Here is a 25,468-nt window from a genome sequence, read left to right on the forward strand (position 1 = left end):
GTTAATTTGCTGCCCTTTAATGCCACCATAAACCTGCAGTGTGCTAATTACTACATTAGCACTGTTAAAAACTTCTAAAACAGAGCATCAGTGATGACTTGGCAGGATTCTGACCATAGAAATATAATTACTAGAAGGGACAAAGTCCTTGAGATCATGACAATTTTACTTGAAACAAATTACATTGACGAATGGGAAAACCCAATTCTAGTAATTGTATCTCTATGATTCCAATGATATGTTGTTGGCTGGTTTGACCAGGGTTGGGGTCGATTCCATTTCAATTCAGACAACTCTTCATTGGAAATAATGCGAAATGTCTTCAGTGAATCTCCTGAATTTAATAAATTCAAATGGAGTTAGAAACCCGAACTCTGGATGTGGCAACTTACTGTTGAGAAGTTCTGCTGTTAAATCAGGTTTAATTGTGAATGTAGCTACTGATGGATTGCTTTTAAAGGGGCTTGCTTACAATGTTTGTTTTCTCTTACTGTCTTTAAGTAAATGTTGTTGTTTGCTTTTGCATGGCTAAAATATCATATTCCAGTGAGTGCTGACTAAGAAATGGGCCATGCTGGCTTTGGAGGGTGAAGCTAAGTTAGAGAGAACAAATGTCTTCAATGAGGCCATGTTGGCTCAAATTCTTCCCAGTTTCACAGTGGTGGTGTTTTTTCAAAAGTAGCAGCTTGGCGACTGGCTAATAAAACACTCACTCCAGCACGGTGAACAGCATCAAGGTCAACACCAGCGCGCACAGAGAGGCCCCAGAGCCGATAAACGTCAGCTTCGTCAAAATATCCTCCTCCTCCTGAGTCCACTGGGGAGAGAAAGGGAGAAAAGCACACACACGCATACACACAGTAGGACAAGCCAGTCAAAACACAGTCAACACATAAGTCTTGTTATCATCCACTGAGTACTGATCACTAGGAACAAGTCTATATTATAGCTGATTAACTCCTACATGGCCTGAGGCCTATGGTTCTCCATACTAACAGTGACATCTACTGGGCAATGTGGCACAATACAAGTTTGCAACAGTCTGATGGCAATAAGTGCAAGTGACTGACATTAGATGAGCTTGATTTGAGGAATACCTGACACAACAAATAACCCTACTAAGCAGAGCAGAGCTGAACTACGCTTGTCCTGGCTACAAATCCAACAGTTGCTGGAGTTGTGCGTGCATGTGTACAAAATTCTTTGATGCGATATCAGAACTGAAACATACCACTACCACAAAGTGTGCAAAGCTCTCATTAAGGAAAAGGGTGGCTACTTTGAAGAATCTCAAATATAAAATCTGTTTTGATTTGTTTAACAGTTTTTTCTTTACTACATGATTCCATATGTGTTATTTCCTAGTTTTTACGTATTCACTATTATTCTACAATGTAGAAAATAGTAAAAACAAAGAATAACCCTTGAATGAGTAGGTGTGTCCAAACTTTTGACTGGTACTGTAGTGTATGTTGTTGCTTTGACGAAGTCATTTCTGAAGATTATTATTTATACTGAACAAAAATATAAATGCAACACGCAACCATTTCAAAGATTTTCCAGAGTTACAGTTCATATATTGAAATCAGTCAATTTAAATAAATTCATCAGTGCCTAATCTATGGATTTCACATGACTGGGCAGGGGTGCAGCCATGGGTGGGCATAGGTCCACCCACTTGGCAGCCAGGCCCACCCACTGGGGAGCCAGGCCCAGCCAATCAGAATGAGTTTTTCCCCACAAAAGGGCTTTATTACAGAGAGAAATACTCCTCAGCACCCCCTCTGCACCCACCCTCAGACGATTCCACAAGTGAAGAAGAGGTCCTGGGCTGGCGTGGCTACACGTGTTTTGTGGTTTTGAGGCCGCTTGGACGTACAGCCAAATTCCCTAAAACCACGTTGGAGGCAGTTTATGATATTAAAATTACCATTCAATTATCTGGCAACAGCTCTGGTGGACATTCTTGCAGTCAGCATGCCAACGGCACGCTCTCTCAAAACGTCTAACATCTATGGCATTGTGTTGTTCGACAAAACAGCACGTTTTAATGTGGCCTTTTATTGTACCCAGCACAAGGTGCAACTGTGTAATGATCATGCTGTTTAACCAGCTTCGTGATATACCACACCTGTCAGGTGGATGGATATTTTGGCAAAGGAGAAATGCTCACTAACAAGGATATAAACAACATTTTAGAGAAATAGTTGAAAGAAATAAGCTTTCTTGTACGTATGAAACATTTTAGGGATTTTTTATTTCAGCTCATGAAACATGGGACCAACACTTTACAGGTTACGTTTCCATTTTTGTTCAGTGTATTTGATGTAATTAGAGATTAATTTCAAGAGAACAAAAAAAAGTCAACCCTGTTACATAAATTGAACTGAAACTGTTCCTTTTAAAATATATGTTTTTCTAAAGAAACATTGAACATCTCATAGTCAAATCACAGTGTAAAAGCAGGCGAGCTGGTTCTACTCTTTTTGACAATTTTCTGGTGTTTTGTGGTGGAAAAGTGGGTTGAGCGTAACACATCAACCCTATTACCCATAGAGCGACAGGCTAGAAATGTTTTAACAATAACAAAAATACTGTGAAGCTTGCATTCAATTGCCCTTCCCTGATTCACACAACAAGCTTCCATTCTGCATTTCAAAAGGTGATTTATGGCTGATTTAAGATGACATCTTCAACACTGTTACGGTCAATATTGTTACAGTCAACCCTGTTACTTTATTTGGCAGTTCCGCACTATTTAAAATTTTTAATTAACCTCTTGAGATGGTAAAACATGTTTTTTATAAAGTTGAACGTACTCTTTATGACAGAATGTTAAAATGTTGTTTTTTTTCCCCTCACCAAGTTACACTACTCAAATGGCACGTAATTGGTGGAACGACCATGCTATTCATTACCTTGGACTCCATGTAATTCATCAGGACGGCGAAGTTGGTGGTGTGGTTACAATAGCAGGAAGTGACATCAGAGCTCGTGTGAGTCACCCTGCAACCTTCACTTGACCAGCCATTAGAATTCCCAGTCCTGTGGCACAAAAACCCAGAAATCAATATGACACAAACACGCACGCACGCACACACACACACATACAAACACTACGCAACGTTATGTTATGACTTATCGCTACTGACATGTACTCTAGGGACGTCTGACTTAGCTGCACTGTGTGGTCATACTTACATTAGGGTGAAATTCCAAAACACGCAAACAGGCGTGACTCGCTGCGAATACTCCACCTAGAACAAGAAACAGATGTTTCTCACCCTCTTTCTCTCTCAGTCTCTCTCCTCGCACCCTTTGACAGGACACGCCAAAAGCAAAACGGAATTGGGCCAGGGAACTTACTAGAAAGACCTGGGCCAACTCTTTACTTTGTGAATAGATGTCAAATCAATGACATGTACTGTATTGTAGAGTTTCTATAACAACGTTATGTTTCCCTCAACCATTACTTCACCCTGTTCCCAACCACCTCCAACCACTGTAAAAATGACCATTGAATTGCACCATTTGTTAGTGAAACCCAAAGATTCTGGGGTTCTTGAGAATCTGGCAACCTCACCTAAGAAAAATTGTAGGAGGAGAACCACCCACTAGACACAATATATACACATCAACGTTACACCACACACCCATACTTAAGCTCTTACAAAATCGTAACATATTGTACAGATTGGAATTCGTTTCATCATAAGAATTGCAGGGAATATTTTTGTTGTTGTTGCAGGACATAACATTTCACACTACTAAGCCGAACCAAGCCAAGCCGCACTGGCTGGCCTGATTACTCATCACCGTAGTTGCTGGAGCAGAGTTGGAAAGGACAATGTGAAATGAAAATATCCAAGCCAGTAAGTACTCTATGGTTCAGGTTGGCACTATAGTGTGAATCAGGATGCAGGCAGTAATCTAGTGTGTAGCAGTGGGCTTTATCCCCTTCATATATAGTAATGTGTATGTCCCAAATGGCACCCTATTCCCTATAGAGCAGTAATTTTGACATGGGCACATAGGACTCTAAAGGTAATAGGGTGCACTATAAAGTAAATAGAGTGCCATTTGGGATGCAGCCATTGATCTTACCACGTGCGAGGAGGACAAAGTATAGTGGATGGCCACTGGGATGTTCTGGGCCTTGGAGGGGTCTCGAACCGTGGCTGAGATGACTGCAGTGGCCAGGCGACCAGGGAGGACACTGCGGAGAGCAATAATAGAGTAGATGTAACCTTTAGGCCTTTCCTTTCATGTGAGCTTGTTGGCAACCAAAATCAGATCTTATCCGATTAAGATCAGACTACTTGAAGTGTAAAGTGTAATTCAGATATAATCCAGTAATGTATTCCCTTTGAATTCTCCATGCTGTATGTTGGTGTAGCATTTTAATTCCCCAAAAGATCTGGAGGTTTTGAAACGTTTACCATAATTATGTCAAAGCATGGTCATTCATTGTATTGGATGACATTCTCTACTAGGTCAAATTGGAGGTTTAAGGAAACCAGACCCTGTGTTTTCACTCTGGTCTTCTGGAGAAGTGTCCTGCTCCATCCTAGACTGGATCTCCATGAGATGGCTGTAGTACGTATGGATGACCATCACTTCCTTGTGACCTGCCAAACAAAATGAGTGATAAAATAAACGTCATCATAAAATACAACACTGATGCAAGTGTTAGTTAAATGAGTCTTCCACTATTCTTGTTCAAACCGGGAGACCAGTGAAAGAAAATCTGACATGATTATACCACTATAAATGGAGAAATATACACATTAATCTAACGATATCTTGTTGTATTTGTCGCAATTTAACCAACTCAAAGTACTCTTGAAGTCACCACACTATTTCATTGATGTAGCCTAGTTTTAACAAGCCTTTGAAGCATTGTTGGCCGACTAGTAAAATATTATGGGGTTAATACGGTCTAGTGAAAATTACATTCGCTGTAGCCTAGCTTTCACACACTGTTGCTGGTATTTTGGCCCATTCCTCCATGCAGATCTCCTCTAGAGCAGTGATGTTTTGGGGCAGTTGTATGTAAACTTTTACTTTGTAAAAATAAGCTGTTATGGGACTCTTTTATTTACTATAACTCTATTACTAATCAAATGTATTGTAAGGGAAATAAAAACATGTTACATGTTGCAGTAGGCCTTTAGAATAACGCTAAACATATCCTTGACTCTATACAGCGAAGCAAACGATGCCAGCCCACAGAATGAATGAAAATGGATGGAATGGGCAATCATTGTGCAAGTTACTTCACAATCTGATTTAAATAAGGCCTAACTGAATGATGAGGGTGAAGAGGTTGGTTTCATTTAGAACAACAATAGTGTAATAACGAGTTTGTGTTATGCCTATTTATCAGCGTTGGCACTCACGTTATTAATTTGACCGCAAGACATGCGGGTTTGATTACCATTCTCTTTCACGTTTTGACAGCACTGAAAATACTGCAGAATTTAGATTTGGAGCCTGATGGAGGATCAGATATTGAGCTTGAAATCGACCTTGCTGATGAAGAGTCTTCATCTGATTCTGATCTTGAGTCTCGCCGCAGAAAAACCAGAACAGAGCCAACTGAGATGGTGATCCCAACTGCCACGGTGAGACAGGAGTCTGGGAGGGATGGCACGGTTTGGGTAGAAAAGAGTGATGAGTTTATGTGACATGCAGATGTCGCAGTGCATCAGAGATTGTACTGTTGCTCATGTGCACAAAAAAGGAAACAGTACGTGGGACATGTCTAATGATGAACTGTAAGCATTTATTGCACGCGGAAAGAGCATGGATGTAGAGGAATTTTGTTCTGATAGTTTTAGGGTGGACTTGTTTTGGGAGAGACCATGCCACACAACCGCTACAGAGAGGTTATGCGACACCTGCAGCAGGGGCACACAAAACAAGGCCCATGAAAACTGTGTGCAGTGTAACCGATTTGTTTGTGGGGCTTGCTCACACAAAGCCTCGAAGCTGTGTGCTGACTTTGGAAACAAAGCATAAAGAGAAGACGAGATTGATTCATGCGAAAAGGCACGCAAGTGTCCGATACAATCAAAAAATGCGTGTTCTTATATCTTGTCATGAATATACAGTATTTCCACAAATATTAATTAATGCAATTCATCCTTCACAATTGTTCATGCACTGATGCTTTTGTTTAGGAATATGCCAAATAATTTCACCTGTGTACCTGGTTGGTTATATTATTATTATAGTTTTAACTTCTACTTTGTCAAAAGAAGCTGTAACTGGACTTTATTAATTACTATAACTATTACTAATCAAATCTACAAATAAAGTTGATCAAATGGATTACACTGTAATGTTTTTATTGTAAGGGAAACAAAAATAGGCTATAGGCAACGTTCTCTAGTGGTTCTAGAGTTAAACCTTAGTGTGAGTGTCCGTGTGTGTGTTCATCCGCATGAATGAGTGTTACCCAAGTCATGTAGTCTCTGGACCTCCGTGTCGGGGATGAGCAGCTCGTCCTGGCCACTACCTCTACTGTGGCCGCCAAACACTGACGGTTTAAACACACAGCTGCAGCTCATCTGGGACAGCTTCCGTGCCTCCACGTGCACATCTGGGAACAAAGGACATACAGGGAAAGTGGACTCCTATAAAGTAATGCAGGAACATCACAGACAAATTGGACTCGTGCTAAAATATGGAATTGTTTTAAGATGATCATACCAAGGATAATTTAGCTATTTGAGGTATCAAAAATATACAGTACCAGTCAAAAGTTTGGACACACCTACTCGTTCAAGGGTTATTCTTTATTTGTACTATTTTCTACATTGAAGAAAATATGAAAACTACGAAATAACACATATGGACTCATGCTGTAACCAAAAAAACTGTTAAAACGACTCAAAATCTATTTTAGATTCTTCAAAGTAGCCACCCTTTGCCTTCATGACAGCTTTGCAAACTTTTGGCATTCTCTCCAGCTTCATGAGGTATTCTATCGTTTTGACGTTTCTACTGTAGCATTCAGTATGTATGTATGGAGCATAAAGTATTAACAGTTTTATTCACAGTACTGGTGAAAAATAATACTTTCCGATAATTGCATAGATTTTAATGGACACCTATGATGTGTGTAAAATACTTTTTTGAAGGTTGTACTGATTACGATGAGATAAGGCTAAGCTATTTGCCAGCTATGTGTTGCACCATGTTTGTTGACATTATACAATGCATTCTGGGTGTCACGTTGCTTGGAAGTGTACTTCGCCAGACTGCCAAGAACCTTGCCCTCATCCAGAACAAGGTGGCGAGACACGGTAGTGATGACACCATAGGCCTTGTTGATCTCTGCATCAGACAGGATGCTCTTGCCAGCATACTTGGGGTCCAACATGTACGCTGCGGCGTGTATGGGCTTCAGGCAGAAGTCTTCACGCTTTTTGATGTATTTCAGAACAGCGGTTTCCTCTGCTTGGAGCAACAGTGAAGGGGGAAGGGCAGTATGGATTTCTTCTCATACTTCAACAAGCAGAGTGAACATCAGACAGGATGGCATTGTCTCCCTCAATCTGTGCAATGGCTACTGCTATAGGTTTCAGGAGTTTCAGGCTGCTTACCACTTTCTCCCAAAATACATCATACAGGAGGATCCTCTTGATGGGGCTGTCCTTATCGGCAAACTGTGACATACAGTCAGCCACCAATTGTGCAAGTTCTCCCACTTGATGAGAGAGGCCTGTAATTTTCATCATAGGTACACTTCAACTATGACAGACAAAATGGAGAGAAAAAAATCCAGAAAATCAAATAAGTATTTGGTCACCTACAAACAAGCAAGATTTCTGGCTCTCACAGACCTGTAACTTCTTCTTTAAGAGGCTCCTCCGTCCTCCACTCGTTACCTGTATTAATGGCACCTGTTTGAACTTGTTATCAGTATAAAAGACACCTGTCCACAACCTCAAGCAGTCACACTCCAAACTCCACTATGGCCAAGACCAAAGAGCTGTCAAAGGACACCAGAAACAAAATTGTAGACCTGCACCAGGCTGGGAAGACTGAATCTGCAATAGGTAAGCAGCTTGGTTTGAAGAAATCAACTGTGGGAGCAATTATTAGGAAATGGAAGACATACAAGACCACTGATAATCTCCCCCAATCTGGGGCTCCACGCAAGATCTCACCACGTGGGGTCAAAATTATCACAAGAACGGTGAGCAAAAATCCCAGAACCACACAGGGGCACCTTGTGAATGACCTGCAGAGAGCTGGGACCAAAGTAACAAATCCTACCATCAGTAACACACTACGCCGCCAGGGACTCAAATCCTGCAGTGCCAGACGTGTCCCCCTGCTTAAGCCAGTACATGTCCAGGCCCGTCTGAAGTTTGCTAGAGAGCATTTGGATGATCCAGAAGAAGATTGGGAGAATGTGATATGGTCAGATGAAACCAAAGTATAACTTTTTGGTAAAAACTCAACTCGTCATGTTTGGATGACAAAGAATGCTGAGGTGCATCCAAAGAACACCATACCTACTGTGAAGCATGGGGGTGGAAACATCATGCTTTGGGGCTGTTTTTCTGCAAAGGGACCAGGACGACTGATCCGTGTAAAGGAAAGAATGAATGGGGCCATGTATCGTGAGATTTTGAGTGAAAACCTCCTTCCATCAGCAAGGGCATTGAAGATGAAACGTGGTTGGGTCTTTCAGCATGACAATGATCCCAAACACACCGCCCGGGCAATGAAGGAGTGGCTTCGTAAGAAGCATTTCAAGGTCCTGGAGTGGCCTAGCCAGTCTCTAGATCTCAACCCTATAGAAAATCTTTGGAGGGAGTTGAAAGTCCTTGTTGCCCCAAAACATCACTGCTCTAGAGGAGATCTGCATGGAGGAATGGGCCAAAATACCAGCAACAGTGTGTGAAAACCTTGTGAAGACTTACAGAAAACGTTTGACATCTGTCATTGCCAACAAAGGGTATATAACAAAGTATTGAGATAAACTTTTGTTATTGACCAAATACTTATTTTCCACCATAATTTGCAAATAAATAAATTTAAAATCCTACAATGTGATTTTCTGGATTTTTTTTTCTAATTTTGTCTGTCATAGTTGAAGTGTACCTTTGATGAAAATTACAAGGCCTCTCATCTTTTTAAGTGGGAGAACTTAAGGGTATGACTAAATACTTTTTGCCCCACTATACATGACCATTTCCTGAAGAGACTCCTTCCCCTCCAGGAGACTGTCAAACATGATGACAACACCACCCCAATGAGTGTTGCTTGGCAGCTTCAATGTGGTGCTCTTATTCTTCTCACTTCGCTTGGTGAGGTAGATTGCTGCTATAACTTGATGACCCTTCACATACCTAACCATTTCCTTGGCTTTCTTGTAGAGTGTATCTATTGTTTTCAGTGCCATGATGTCCTTGAGGAGCATATTCAATGCATAAGCAGCACAGCCAATGGGTGTGATGTGAGGGAAGGACTCCTCCAATAGACCAAGCAGCCTTCGTGTTTCCAGGATTGTCTGTCACCGCTGCAAATACCTTCTGTGGTCCAAGGTCATTGATGGCTGCCTTCAGCTTATCTGCAATGTAGAGACCGGTGTGTCTGTTGTCCCTTGTGTCTGTGCTCTTGTGGAATACTGGTTTGAGGGGTGGAGATGATGTAGTTTATCAGAGGTGAACCAGTTGCATACACAACCCGAGCAAGACATTCATCAGCATTTCTCTGACTACGTTCCTCCATTGAGTCAAAAAAACTTCTGATTCCAGGAGGACCATGAGCTGTTGCTATCAATAAGGTGTCTGATTCAGCATTATCACCTCAAATAAAAGTAGAGGGTCTTTTTTCAGAGGTTGCTTGTTGTGAGTGCTGAGGGAACTTTATGCACTTGGCCAGATGATTCTGCATCATTGATGCATTCTTCACATATGATTTGGCACAGTATTTGCAAATGTACACAGTTTTTCCTTCTACATTAGCCGCAGTGAAATGTCTCCACACATCAGTTAGTGCCTGTGACATTCCTGTAAAGACTAGGAAAAAAATTGTTAAAAAAACAAACACAATTCCATGTACAGATAAATAGCTAAGCACTAAGATACATGTTTTAAAATGAAACATGTATGTAAACAGGTGAATTAACACTCCTCAGTTAGGCTCAAGCAAGCTAAAACCCACATGGTAACAAAAACTAACTAGCAGAAATTGTTACTTTAGAAATGATTTAAACAAAAACATATAAAATGTCATATAAAATATATTCACCCCACCCAGTATTGTAATTAAAACTTACCAGAAAGCATGTAGTCCTTGGCTCAGACAGTGTAGTAGTGTGGGCTCAATAGCATCTCATTACACGGAACCCAAACCGGATGCGCGCGTGCGCCATCGTGCTCTATCGTGCATACATTTATTTTGTCCCCCTACACCAAACGCGATCACGACACACAGGTTAAAATATCAAAACAAACTCTGAACCAATGACATTCATTTGGGGACAGGTCGAAAAACATTAAACATGTATGGCAATTTAGCTAGTTAGCTTGCATTTGCTAGCTAATTTGTCCTATTTAGCTAGCTTGCTTTTGCTAGCTAAGATGTCCTGGGATATAAACATTGAGTTGTTATTTTACCTGAAATGCACAAGGACCTCTACTCTTACAATTAATCCACACATAAAACGGCCAACCGAATCGTTTCTCGTCATCTCTCCTCCTTCCAGGCTTTTTCATCTTTGAACTTATACGGTGATTGGCATCTAAACTTTCATAGTACTACCACGATGACCGGCAAAACTGTTTGTCTTTCAATCACCCACGTGGGTATAACCAATGAGGAGATGGCACGTGGGTACCTGCTTCTATAAACTAATGAGGAAATGGGAGATGCAGGACTTTCAGCGTGATCTGCGTCATAAATAGAAAGGAGTTCTATTTTAGCCCTTGGCATCAAAGACGCTCGTTGGCGCGCGCGAGCAGTGTGGGTGAAATAATTTAATTACATGGATTTCTAAATGTATTTTGCTTGCTCGCGTACGCGACGTGTCCGGCCTGGCCAGCATGTTAGTGTGCATTTTCTTGAGAATCAGCTGTGCATGTGATGGAAGTGTGCACTGCACATGTGATGGAAGAATGCACTGTGCATGCAGATGGTTGCAATACCATTGAATCGTGGATAGTTTAACCAAAATATGCCACAAGACCTAGAATTGCCTCATGTGTATCCCACAAAAAAGGTTCACTGTTATAAGCTAACTTTTTGATGAATTTAAGAAAAATTCCCCAAATTCCAGGGCTTAACTTCCCATGGAAATATTCCGGTAATTTACCAGCAAGTTTACGACACTTTGCAACCCTAAGGACCACAATAGAATGATCACACCCATGTGTTGGTACGTGTCAAGAGAGTTTATCTATACTTTCCATAGCTGTCTATTTACCAACACAAACTGACGCTGGCACTAAGACCTCACTAAATGAGCTGTAAAGGGCCAAACGCAAATAGGAAAATGCTCATCCAGAAGTGGCGCTCCTAGTGGCTGGTGATTTTAATGCAGGGAAACTGATATCCATCTTACCTCATTTCTTCAAGCATGTCACCTGTGCAACTAGAATAAAAAAAACTCTAGATCACCATGACTCCACACACAGAAACACATGCAAATCTCTCCGTCACCCACCCACCATTTGGCAATTCTGCCAAATAATACTATCATCCTGATTCCTGCTTACAAGCAAAAAATCAAACAGGAAGTACCAATGATGCGCCCAATGTGGAAGTGGTCCGAAGTGGATGCTAAGCTACAGGACTGTTTTGCTAGCACAGACTGGAATATGTTCCGGGATTCATTTGATGGATTTGAGGAACTTACCACACCATACAATTTGAACTGATCTTCATCTAAGTCACAACAATAAACAAACACAGTGTGCTTAAACTAATAACACACACATTATTGTATTTTTCTTGTCTATATTGAATACATAATTTAAACATTAAACATAATTTAAACAAACGTCTGGGACCTGTTGGATCGGAGGGTGAGGGCTAGGACTATTCCCCCAGAAATGTCCGGGAACTTGCAGGTGCCTTGGTGGAGGAGTTGAGTAACATCTGGTGCAGTCCATGAGGAGATGCACTGCAGTACATAATGCAGCCGGTGGCCACACCAGATACAGTTACTTTGATTTTGACCACCCCCTCCTTTGTTGAGGGACACATTATTCAATTTCTGTTTGTCACATGTCTGCAGAACTTGTTCAGTTTATGTCTCAGTTGTTGAATCTTGTTATGTTCATACAAATGTTTACACATGTTAAGTTTGCTGAAAATAAACGCAGTTGACAGTGGGAAGACGTTTCTTTTTTTGCAGAAACCCAGGTCATTAGAAAGGGTTCACATACTCTCTCTTCCCGCTGTATATCTGTGCTTACCTGCTGTAGAGTTCTGTGCTCAGCTCTTTTGCTGCCAGTTGCTCTCGGTATCATACAATGTGTCCATATGGCAGAGGGAGACACATTCATAACTAGAGTGCAGAGGCCTGCCCGCCGTCCCGCTATAGTTGGAGTCACATCTGTGCAAAAGCCCACCATTCAACCCCATGGAATCTGTATTTCGTCAATATAGGCACGCAGCACACTGAACATCCCTTCCATGCTCGAGAATCGTGAGACAGAACAATATGTCCTCATGAATGGCATACATGTATAGCAAACAAAAGACAATACATGGGCATCTCGGCCCTCACAGCTAACGTCCATTTGGAGAGCATAAGCTGGGGAGTTTTGAGTCGTTCAGTCAGTTTCCTCTTGAATAAGATTTGATTTGAATTGATTGCTAGCAATATAATAAATTACTCATTCAGCAGTCTTCTCTGACAAGGTATTGATGTGAGTTTCTGTGCCTCCGCCTCCCCACACATTGTTTTCACCATATCAATTGCGGCCGATAATATCAATGTCTCGGCCATAGTGTCTATTTTCATAGCGTAGCAGGCCTAGCCATTCACCATGGGAATGATTCAAGTGCAATGGTCAAGTGCAGCCTATTTCTGTGATCTAATGGCTATCTGCCCAGCAGCTAGCTATCGTCCACCGTCTACCAGCACTGTAGAAACTATTACACTCAACTGAACGACTTGATTAGTGTAGTGTTAGCTAGCTACATAGTTGTCTTTGCTGTCTTCGTATCCAAGATAATTGTGTAGTTTAGAGTGTGTAGACTTAGAGTGATTATCTTAATTTACCGAGGTTAGCTAGCCAGCTATTTGTCGTCCTTAACGTAGGAGATACTGCTAGCTAGCTAGCCAACAGCTAGCCAACGTCTACCGAATAGAACTTCAACTACCCGGTCAACATTCCGCTTCGCTCCACAGGTAGTATCACATTTTCATTTCACTTCATTACAGTACAACGGTTTGATTTGTTTGATCGTAGCTAGCTAGCTACATAGCCGTCTTTGTTTCAAAGACAATTGTGTAGTCTAGAGCGATTTTCTAGGTTAGCTAGCCAGCTATTGTCGTTCTTTTAACGTAATGTAAAGTAAACAACACTGCTAGCTAGCCAGCTAGCCCCCGAATAGCAGCACTGTAGAAACTATTACACTCAACGGAACGACTTGATTAGTGTAGTGTCAACAACGCAGCCACTGCCAGCTAGCCTACAAAGTCAACAACGCAGCCACTGCCAGCTAGCCTACTCCAGCAGTACTGTATCCTTTCAATCATTTTAGTCAATAAGATTCTTGCTACGTAAGCTTAACTTTCTGAACATTCGAGACGTGTAGTCCACTTGTCATTCCAATCTCCTTTGCATTAGCGTAGCCTCTTCTGTAGCCTGTCAACTATGTGTCTATCTATCCCTGTTCTCTCCTCTCTGCACAGACCATACAAACGCTCCACACCGCGTGGCCGCGGCCACCCTAATCTGGTGGTCCCAGCGCGCACGACCCACGTGGAGTTCCAGGTCTCCGGTAGCCTCTGGAACTGCCGATCTGCGGCCAACAAGGCAGAGTTCATCTCAGCCTATGCCTCCCTCCAGTCCCTCGACTTCTTGGCACTGACAGAAACATGGATCACCACAGATAACACTGCTACTCCTACTGCTCTCTCTTCGTCCGCCCACGTGTTCTCGCACACCCCGAGAGCTTCTGGTCAGCGGGGTGGTGGCACCGGGATCCTCATCTCTCCCAAGTGGTCATTCTCTCTTTCTCCCCTTACCCATCTGTCTATCGCCTACTTTGAATTCCATGCTGTCACAGTTACCAGCCCTTTCAAGCTTAACATCCTTATCATTTATCGCCCTCCAGGTTCCCTCGGAGAGTTCATCAATGAGCTTGATGCCTTGATAAGCTCCTTTCCTGAAGATGGCTCACCTCTCACAGTCCTGGGCGACTTTAACCACCCCACGTCTACCTTTGACTCATTCCTCTCTGCCTCCTTCTTTCCACTCCTCTCCTCTTTTGACCTCACCCCTTACCTTCCCCCCTACTCACAAGGCAGGCAATACGCTCGACCTCATCTTTACTAGATGCTGTTCTTCCACTAACCTCATTGCAACTCCCTCCAAGTCTCCGACCACTACCTTGTATCCTTTTCCCTCTCGCTCTCATCCAACACTTCCCACACTGCCCCTACTCGGATGGTATCGCGCCGTCCCAACCTTCGCTCTCTCTCCCCCGCTACTCTCTCCTCTTCCATCCTATCATCTCTTCCCTCTGCTCAAACCTTCTCCAACCTATCTCCTGATTCTGCCTCCTCAACCCTCCTCTCTTCCCTTTCTGCATCCTTTGACTCTCTATGTCCCCTATCCTCCAGGCCGGCTTGGTCCTCCCCTCCCGCTCCGTGGCTCGACGACTCATTGCGAGCTCACAGAACAGGGCTCCGGGCAGCCGAGCGGAAATGGAGGAAAACTCGCCTCCCTGCGGACCTGGCATCCTTTCACTCCCTCCTCTCTACATTTTCCTCCTCTGTCTCTGCTGCTAAAGCCACTTTCTACCACTCTAAATTCCAAGCATCTGCCTCTAACCCTAGGAAGCTCTTTGCCACCTTCTCTTCCCTCCTGAATCCTCCTCCCCCTCCCCCTCCTCCCTCTCTGCAGATGACTTCGTCAACCATTTTGAAAAGAAGGTCGACGACATCCGATCCTCGTTTGCTAAGTCAAACGACACCGCTGGTTCTGCTCACACTGCCCTACCCTGTGCTCTGACCTCTTTCTCCCCTCTCTCTCCAGATGAAATCTCGCTTCTTGTGACGGCCGGCCGCCCAACAACCTGCCCGCTTGACCCTATCCCCTCCTCTCTTCTCCAGACCATTTCCGGAGACCTTCTCCCTTACCTCACCTCGCTCATCAACTCATCCCTGACCGCTGGCTACGTCCCTTCCGTCTTCAAGAGAGCGAGAGTTGCACCCCTTCTGAAAAAACCTACACTCGATCCCTCCGATGTCAACAACTACAGACCAGTATCCCTTCTTTCTTTTCTCTCCAAAACTCTTGAACGTGCCGTCCTTGGCCAGCTCTCCCGCTATCTCTCTCAGAATGACCTTCTTGATCCTAATCAGTCAGGTTTCAAGACTAGTCATTCAACTGAGACTGCTCTTCTCTGTATCACGGAGGAGCTCCGCACTGCTAAAGCTAACTCTCTCTCCTCTGCTCTCATCCTTCTAGACCTATCGGCTGCCTTCGATACTGTGAACCATCAGATCCTCCTCTCCACCCTCTCCGAGTTGGGCATCTCCGGCGCGGCCCACGCTTGGATTGCGTCCTACCTGACAGGTCGCTCCTACCAGGTGGCGTGGCGAGAATCTGTCTCCTCACCACGCGCTCTCACCACTGGTGTCCCCCAGGGCTCTGTTCTAGGCCCTCTCCTATTCTCGCTATACACCAAGTCACTTGGCTCTGTCATAACCTCACATGGTCTCTCCTATCATTGCTATGCAGACGACACACAATTAATCTTCTCCTTTCCCCCTTCTGATGACCAGGTGGCGAATCGCATCTCTGCATGTCTGGCAGACATATCAGTGTGGATGACGGATCACCACCTCAAGCTGAACCTCGGCAAGACAGAGCTGCTCTTCCTCCCGGGGAAGGACTGCCCGTTCCATGATCTCGCCATCACGGTTGACAACTCCATTGTGTCCTCCTCCCAGAGCGCTAAGAACCTTGGCGTGATCCTGGACAACACCCTGTCGTTCTCAACTAACATCAAGGCGGTGGCCCGTTCCTGTAGGTTCATGCTCTACAACATCCGCAGAGTACGACCCTGCCTCACACAGGAAGCGGCGCAGGTCCTAATCCAGGCACTTGTCATCTCCCGTCTGGATTACTGCAACTCGCTGTTGGCTGGGCTCCCTGCCTGTGCCATTAAACCCCTACAACTCATCCAGAACGCCGCAGCCCGTCTGGTGTTCAACCTTCCCAAGTTCTCTCACGTCACCCCGCACCTCCGCTCTCTCCACTGGCTTCCAGTTGAAGCTCGCATCCGCTACAAGACCATGGTGCTTGCCTACGGAGCTGTGAGGGGAACGGCACCGCAGTACCTCCAGGCTCTGATCAGGCCCTACACCCAAACAAGGACACTGCGTTCATCCACCTCTGGCCTGCTCGCCTCCCTACCACTGAGGAAGTACAGTTCCCGCTCAGCCCAGTCAAAACTGTTCGCTGCTCTGGCCCCCCAATGGTGGAACAAACTCCCTCACGACGCCAGGACAGCGGAGTCAATCACCACCTTCCGGAGACACCTGAAACCCCACCTCTTTAAGGAATACCTAGGATAGGATAAAGTAATCCTTCTCACCCCCCCCCTTAAATGATTTAGATGCACTATTGTAAAGTGGCTGTTCCACTGGATGTCATAAGGTGAATTCACCAATTTGTAAGTCGCTCTGGATAAGAGCGTCTGCCAAATGACTTAAATGTAAAATGTAATGTAAATGTCTCTGGTTGAATGAATGAATGTTTTAAATCATATTTTTAAGGTTAACCACATTACAATGATTTTAAGAGACAAAGACAATACTATATTATTTTTTTGTATATATTATTTTTCTCAAGATTTTGGAAATTGTCCCGAACCCCATTTTCATATGGGGTCGCAACCCCTAGTTTGAGAACCCCTGTCAAAGACTGTTCCCTCTGCTACCGCACGGCAAGTGGTACCGATGCACCAAGTCTGGAACCAAAGGACCCTGAACAGCTTCTACCGAAGCCATAAGACTGTTAAATAGTTAGTTAACCTCTTGAAACTCCCCATCCCGGATCCGGGATCGTGACTAAAGCCTCAGGCTCATTAGCATAACGCAACGTTAACGATTTCTGAAAATCGCAAATAAAATTAAAATAATGTGTTTGCTCTCAAGCTTAGCCTTTTCTTAACAACACTGTCATCTCAGATTTTCAAAATATGCTTTTGAACCATAGAAATGGACTAATTTGTGTAAGAGTATGCAAAGCTAGCATAGCATTTTGAGTAGCATTTAGCACGCAACATTTTCACAAAAACCAGATAACCAAATAAATAAAATCATTAACTTTGAAGAGCTTCGGATGTTTTCAATGAGGAGACTCTCAGTTACATAGCAAATGTGCAGTTTTTCAAAAAAATATTATTTGTGTAGGACAAATCGCTCCGTTTTGTTCACGTTTGGCTATGAAAAAAACCTGTATACAGTTATAGCCTGAAGCTCATTAGCATAATGTAACGTTAACGATTTCTGAAAATCGCAAATAAAATGAAAATAATGCATCTGCTCTCAAGCTTAGCCTTTTCTTAACAACACTGTCATCTCAGATTTTCAAAATATGCTTTTGAACCATAGAAATGGACTAATTTGTGTAAGAGTATGCAAAGCTAGCATAGCATTTTGTGTAGCATGTAGCACGCAACATTTTCACAAAAGCCAGATAACCAAATAAATAAAATCATTTACCTTTGAAGAGCTTCTGATGTTTTCAATGAGGAGACTCTCAGTCACATGCCAAATGCGCAGTGTTTCCTGAAAGCGTCTGTGTGTAGGAGAAATCGTTCCGTTTTCTACATTGCGCCTGGCTACTGAAACGAACCGAAAATGCAGTCACCTACAACGTAAAACTTTTCCGGATTAACTACATAATATCGACCGAAACATGGCAAACGTTGTTTGGAATCAGTCCTCAAGGTGTTTTTTCACATATCTCTTCATTGACATGCAGTTCGTGGAAGCTTGCTTTCCTCTCTGTATTCCTTGGAAAAATACTGGCAGGTGACTTTTGCGCACCAATTTCGGCGCAGGACACCGGGCGGACACGTGGTAAATGTGGTCTCTTATGGTCAATCTTCCAATGATCTGCCTACAAATACGTCACAATGCTGCAGACACCTTGGGGAAACGACAGAGAGGGTTGATTCATTCCTCTTGCGTTCACAGCCATATAAGGAGATCATGACAAACAGAGCCTCAAAAATCCTTGTCATTTCCTGGATGCCATCTCATCTTGGTTTTGCCTGAAGCTCACGTTAAAGGGCACGCACAGAGAAGATCTTTGTATTTCTGGACACGTCAGAGTGTTTTCTTTCGAACAGTAGCAATTATATGCATAGTCGAGCATCTTTTTGTGACAAAATATCTTGTTTAAAACGGGAACGTTTTTCATCCAAAAATGAAATTGCGCCCCTAGAGTTCCAAGAAGTTAAATAGTTATAGCTACCCGGGACTATCTGTATTGACCCTTTTTGCACAAACTTTTTTTTATTCTTCACAAACACTGCTGCTACTGTTTATTATCTATCCTGTTGCCTATTCACTTCATTCCTAGTTATATGTACATATCAACCTCAATTACCTCGTAGCCAAGTTATCATTACTCATTGGGTATTTATTATTACATGTTATAATTTTTCTAATAATTCTCTATTTTCTTTCTCTCTGCCTGTGACTAATATAATTTGATTTGATTCAAACACTATACTCCCAGACTGAGCCATCAGATACCACTGTAAAGTGAACTCCCTTTTGTCGTTTCACCTCTATTCTCTAGTTGGTTCGCATCTATCTGAAGTTCCCAGTTCTATCTCCAGTTCTTATCCATTCTTATGTTAATTTTATTCTTAATAAGACCTCATTTGAAAGATGTTTAGCAACACTATAAAAAAACGGATGCTAACAATATCATTACCTATGTTTTTCGTGGAGAGTGTGAAGCTTTTCCACTCGGCAGATAGCACATGTGCTAAAGCTCCAGTCAGTTTATCAATGCTCTCCACCACAGTGAATGGTCCCACAGTCTGTATGGGGGAAAAAAAAGTTTTAATTATTTGGCATTTGTGTGAGAGAAAAAAAACATATTACTGAAAAGGGATTTTCTGGTTGAAAACTGGTCATGTAACCAGAATACAACAACTGGTCTCTGTTACAATCAGGTAATGATATATTTTTTCACGACAAGATCAAGAAGTCATGAAAAATACATAATATTCCTGTTGTTTTGTGGTCAGATTACAACTTCCTTATAGAACCAGTTCCTTATAGAACATAAAAATTACACAATAAATCAAAACTTCACATTCATTGTAGAGTTAAGACAAAAGTGTGACAAAAAAAAATATTAAGACCAGTATACAACCTGACCATGAAATCATTAAATACGTAATTGCAACCAGTTCTGTTTGCTGGTGTAATACATTATATAAATGTGTGAACACTGAAAACGTACAACATCCTCCGGCCGACCTAGCCACTGGGCGGCCCTCTTAGAGTCCAGGATGAGACTGGCCAGTTTCAGGTAGTTGGTGGCAATGGACACCATGGCCTCGGCAGAGTCTAGGCCCGCCTGGGCATGGTTGACCTCCTGGGTGGTGGTGGTGGCCTCCAGTTTCATCATCTCAGTGAGGTAGAGGACATCGGTGGATGTGAGGATGTCTGGACTGGCCTCCAGGACCCTGACCAGCACGGTAGTCAGTCCGCTCAGCGACACCAAGTCTTTCTCAGACGACGCGTTCATGCTCATGTCCTCAATCACCTTGGTGAAAAACATGGTGGTTTGAACCATAGAAATAGAATAACTATTAGAACATTAGCGAATTTTGACTTGAATGGGAATGTTTATTGGGCTTATTTACAGTGCATTTGGAAAGTATTCAGACTGGAGGTCGACCGATTAATCGGAATGGCTGATTAATTAGGGCTGATTTCAAGTTTTCATAACAAATCGGAAATCGGTATTTTGGGGCGCAGAACTCCAATTATTTTTTTATTTTTTACATTTGTATTTTTATACCTTTTATTTAACTAGGCAAGTCAGTTAAGAACACATTCTTATTTTCAATGACTGCCTAGGAACTGTGGGTTAACTGCCTTGTTCAGGGGCAGAACGACAGATTTTCACCTTGTCAGCTCAGGGTTCCAATCTTGCAACAGCACAGTTAAGTAGTCCAACGCTCTAACCATTGCACTCCACGAGTAGCCTGCCTGTTACACGAATGCAGTAGAAGCAAAGTTAAATTACTAGCTAGCATTAAATGTATCTTATAAAAAACAATCAATCACTAGTTATAACTACTAATTCAGTTTAGCAGGCATTATTAACCAGGTGAAATTGTGTCATTTATCTTGCGTTCATTGCACGCAGAGTCAGGGTATATGCAACAGTTTGGGCTGCCTGGCTCATTGGGAACTAGAATGTTACGTAATTATGACATACATTGAAGGTTGTGCAATGTAACAAGAATATTTAGACTTAGGGATGCCACCCGTTAGATAAAATACAGAACGGTTCCGTATTTCACTGAAATAATAAAGGTTTTGTTTTTGAAATAATAGTTTCCGGATTCGATCATATTAATGACCAAAGGCTCGTATTTTTGTGTGTTATTATGTTATAATTAAGTCTGATTTGATAGAGCATTCTGACTGAGCAGCAGCAGGCCCGTAATCATTCATTCAAACAGCACTTTTGTGCGTTTTGCCAGCAGCTCTTCTCAAGCACAGCGCTGTATATGACTTCAAGCCTATCAGCCTAATGGCTGGTGTAACCAATGTGAAATGGCTAGCTAGTTAGCTGGGTGTGCGCTAATACTGTTTCAAACGTCACTTGCTTTTAGATTTGGAGTAGTTATTCCACTTGCGCTGCAAGGGCCGCGGCTTTTGTGGAGCGATGGGTAACGATGCTTCGAGTGTGGCTGTTGTCGATGTGTTCCTGGTTCGAGCCCAGGTAGGGGCGAGGAGGGGGACGGAAGCTATACTGTTACACTGGCAATACTATAGTGCCTATAAGAACATCCAATAGTCAAAGGTATATGAAATACAAAAGGTATAGAGAGAAATAGTCCTATAAATACAATATTAACTACAACCTAAAACCTTGGAATATTGAATCCTCAAGTTAAAAAGAACCACCAACTTTCATATGTTCTCATGTTCTGAGCAAGGAACTTAAACATTAGCTTTTTTTACATGGCACATATTTTACATGGCACACATTTTTACATGGCACATATTACTTTCTTCTCCAACACTTTGTTTTTGCATTATTTAAACCAAATCGAACATGTTTCATTATTTATTTGAGGCTAAATTGATTGTGTTGATGTATTATATTAAAGTTAGAATAAGTGTTCATTCAGTATTGTTGTAATTGTCATTAATTACAAATAAAAAATAAAGGAATCAGCCGATTAATCGTTATCGGGTTTTTTGGTCCTCCAATAATCGATATTGGTATTGGCGTTGAAAAATCATAATCGGTCGACCTCTAATTCAGACCCCTTGATTGTTTCCACATTTTGTTATGTTACAGCCTTATTCTAAAATAGATTAAATATTTTTTCCACCTCATCAATCTACACACAATACCCATAATGTCAAAGCAAAAACAGGTTTTAAGAAAAAATTAAATATCACATTTACACAAGTTTTCAGACCCTTTACTCAGTACTTTGTTGAAGCACCTTCGGCAGCGATTACAGCCTCAAGACTTCTTGGGTATGACGCTACTAGCTTGGCACATGTATATTTGGGGAGTTTCTCACATTCTTCTCTGCAGATTCTTTCAAGCTCTGTCAGGTTGGATGGGGAGTGTCGCTGCACAGCTATTTTCAGGTCTCCACAGAGATGTTTGATCAGGTTCAAGTCCGGGCTCTGGCTGGGCCACTCAATGATATTCATAGACTTTATGAATATAAAGACCCAACTTCATAGACCCGAAGCCACTCCTGCGTTGTCTTGGCTGTGTGCTTAGGGTCAATGTCCTGTTGGATGGTGAACCTTAGCAACAGTCTGAGGTCCTTAGCGCATTGGTGCAGGTTTTCATCAAGGATCTCTCTGAACTTTTCTCTGTTCATCTTTCCCTCAATCCTGACAAGTCTCCCTGCCGATGAAAAACATCCCCACAGCATAATGCTCCACCGTAGGGATGGTGCCAGGTTTCCTCCAGACGTGATGCTTGGCGTTCAAGCCAAAGAGTTAAATTTTGGTTTCATAAGACCAGAGAATCTTGTTTCTCAAGTTCTGAGAGTTCTTTAGGTGCCTTTTAACAAACTCCAAGCGGGTTGTCATGTGTCACTTCCTGAGGAGTGGCTTCAGTCTGGCCACTCTACCATAAAGCCCTGATTGGTGGAGTGCTGCAGAGATGGTTGTCCTTCTGGAAGGTTCTTCCATCTCCACAAACTTCTTTCATTTAAGAATGATTTCTCATGAAGCTGGTTGAGAGAATGCCAAGAGTGTGCAAAGCTGTCATCAAGGCAAAGGGTGGCTACTTTGAAGAATCTCAAATATAAAATATATTTTGATTTGTTTAACACTTTTTTTGGTTACTATATGATTCCATATTTCACAGTTTTGATGTCTTCACTATTATTATACAATGTAGAAAATAGTAAAAAATAAAGAAAAACCCTTGAATGAGTATGTGTGTGTGTGTCCTAACTTTTGACTGATACTGTATGTATTCACACCCCTTTGCTATGACGCTCCAAGTTGAGCTCAGGTGCATCCAATTTCCTTTGATCATCCTTGAGATGTCGCTACAACTTGATTGGAGTCCACCTGTGGCCAATTCAATTGTTTGGACATGATTTAAAAAGAAACACACCTGCTGTTCACCACCGTTCCCCATCTAAATTAACCTCCTAGAATTGATGCCTGTGCCCCAGTGGAAAGGTTCCACAGTTGACAGTGCATGTCAGAGCAGCTACTCCAAGGAACTCTCTGTAGATCTCTGAGATAGAATTGTTATGAGGCATTTATTTGGGGAATGGTAAAAAAAAAAACATTTCTAGAGTGTTGAACGTTTCCAAGTGCACAGTGGTCTCCAGCATTGTGAAATTGAAAAAAATATGGAAATACCCACACTCTGCCTAGAGCTGGCTGTCTGACCAAACTGAACAACCGGGCAAGAAGGACTCTGAAAGAACTACAGAGAGTTCCTTGGCTGATATGGGAGAACCTGCCAGAAGGACAACAGTCTCTACAACACTTCACCAATCTGGGCTTTATTGGAGTGGCCAGACTGAAGCCACTCCTAAGAAAAAGGCACGTGATATTGTGGAATATATAATCAAAGGGAAGAGAGACCAGATTCTTTCAAACAATACTTTATCATAAGATTTGCAAAAATCAACATCACCAAGAACGGTTCAGAGTTGAAAGCTTAACAAACATAGCCCGGTCTCTGCTTTTATAGAGGAAATACATACAACCCCTTTCTGTATACGTGGCAGTCAACAGATAGTGTGTAAAAGGTGTGTAAAATAGTGTAAAATTGCGCCTTTCTGCAAGTTTCCATACATGTGACTTTCTGTAGATAGTAAACCCACGGGGTGTCACATGCTGGTGGCCGCACCCAAGCTGACCTTAGCTATACGCCCAGTCTTATGACTAAGTCCCACAAAGACAAGGTTGTATCAGGTTATAAAAACACCAGCATATAACAAGATAATTCTTTAAACAGTAAAACATGGGATAGAATGACTAATTATGTATTTTCCACGATAATGACCGCACGCGCGCCTGGAGTTTGTTAAAAGGTGGAATGCTGGAACGGCTTCAGAACAAGAATGTGACAGTCCTTGAGTGGCCCAGTCAAAGCCCAGACTTGAATCCCATAGAAAATCTGTTGATAGACTTGAAGATTGCTGTTCACCACCGCTCCCCATCTAAATTAACCCCCAAGAATCGATGTCCGTGGAAATCTAATTAGCATAGAGCTAGAGCGGTGTTTGTCAGACCATGAGACATCCCGAAAATCGGTCTTCTTACTAAATTGTCTGTAGTGTCCGAATGTTTTGGTCTACGAGCCCCACAAACTCGTCTGAAGTCGGTACAGTCGATCTGCCAACTTCTGTCTGTAGTGTTCAAACAGTTTGGGCTACACTAATATAACCTATCTGTAGAAAGGTGATTCTCTAAAGAACACGTACATGTCAGTTGTTTTGCTCTAGGATGCCCACAGGCCTCACAAGACTAGTCTGAAGGTCCCCTGGTACCAAATGAAAACATTTATGGAAGTATTTATGGAGACAGTTTAGTTCCAAAAATAAGGGTTTAAACACATGTAAACACACTTTTTTGGGGGGGAGGACTATCTGTTGTTCCATGTAGTGAATCTGTTATTCAATGTGTTTGTATGGGTTAATAGCAGTAAAGGTCAAATAAAAATGTTATTTATTATTATTATTATATTAATTAAATAATTTGTTTATATATTTTTTGATACTTCAAGGGGTCTTACAATTCAAAATCAAATAGCAAAATGATCCTTGGTATGGATCATTTTGGTATCTTGGTACCTTCTTAAAACAATTCCACATGGCTTAGTAGAACCCTCCCCGGCTTAGACTGTAATGGTTTAACAAACCCTAGCCTAGTGGTTAGAGCATTGGACTAGTAATCGGAAGGTTGCAAGTTCAAACCCCTGAGCTGACTGTAATGGTTTAACACTGAACAGGCAGTTAACCCACTGTTCCTAGTGGTTATAAGAATTTGTTCTTAACTGACTTGCCTAGTAAAATAAAGGTAAAATTAAAAAGGGGTGGCAGGGTAGGTTAGAGAGTTGGACTAGGAACCGGAAGGCTGCAAGTTCAAACCCCCGAGCTGACAAGGTACTGTTCTGCCCCTGAACAGGCAGTTAACCCACTGTTCCTAGGCCGTCATTGAAAATAAGAATTTGTTCTTAACTGACTTGCCTGGTTAAATAAAGGTCAAATGTAAAAAAGCTTGAGAAAATCTGCAAGGAGGAATGGGAGGAAATCCTCAAATACGGGTTTGCAGAGCTGATACAGACACACCCAAGACAACTCAGAGCTATAAACCGCCAAAGCTGCTTCTACAAAAAGCTGCTTCTACAAAGTATTGACTCAGGGGTGTGAATACTTAAGTAAATAATACTTAAGTAAATTGGATATTTCTATACTTCATTTCAATAAATTATCTAACATTTCTCAAAACATGTTTTCACTTTGTCATTATGGGGTCTTGTGTGTAGATCTA

At 42.2% G+C, this 25,468-nt stretch overlaps 1 protein-coding gene across 1 annotated transcript in view; it reads right to left on the bottom strand.

Annotated features, from left to right (window-relative positions):
• LOC135512524 (adhesion G-protein coupled receptor D2) overlaps nucleotides 1-25,468 on the bottom strand; it is a 149,783-nt gene that overhangs the window by 104,344 nt on the left and 19,971 nt on the right. The window contains exons 8-15 of the mRNA XM_064934632.1: nucleotides 19,698-20,003; nucleotides 19,161-19,269; nucleotides 6,461-6,604; nucleotides 4,523-4,628; nucleotides 4,105-4,216; nucleotides 3,202-3,257; nucleotides 2,919-3,045; nucleotides 714-817 (exon numbers count right to left, since the gene is read on the bottom strand). Of these exons, the coding sequence (XP_064790704.1) occupies nucleotides 714-817; nucleotides 2,919-3,045; nucleotides 3,202-3,257; nucleotides 4,105-4,216; nucleotides 4,523-4,628; nucleotides 6,461-6,604; nucleotides 19,161-19,269; nucleotides 19,698-20,003 (1,064 nt within the window). The remainder of the gene's footprint in view (nucleotides 1-713; nucleotides 818-2,918; nucleotides 3,046-3,201; nucleotides 3,258-4,104; nucleotides 4,217-4,522; nucleotides 4,629-6,460; nucleotides 6,605-19,160; nucleotides 19,270-19,697; nucleotides 20,004-25,468) is intronic.

The sequence above is a fragment of the Oncorhynchus masou genome, chromosome 24 (assembly GCF_036934945.1).
Source record: "Oncorhynchus masou masou isolate Uvic2021 chromosome 24, UVic_Omas_1.1, whole genome shotgun sequence".
In the NCBI taxonomy this organism is placed as follows: domain Eukaryota; kingdom Metazoa; phylum Chordata; class Actinopteri; order Salmoniformes; family Salmonidae; genus Oncorhynchus; species Oncorhynchus masou.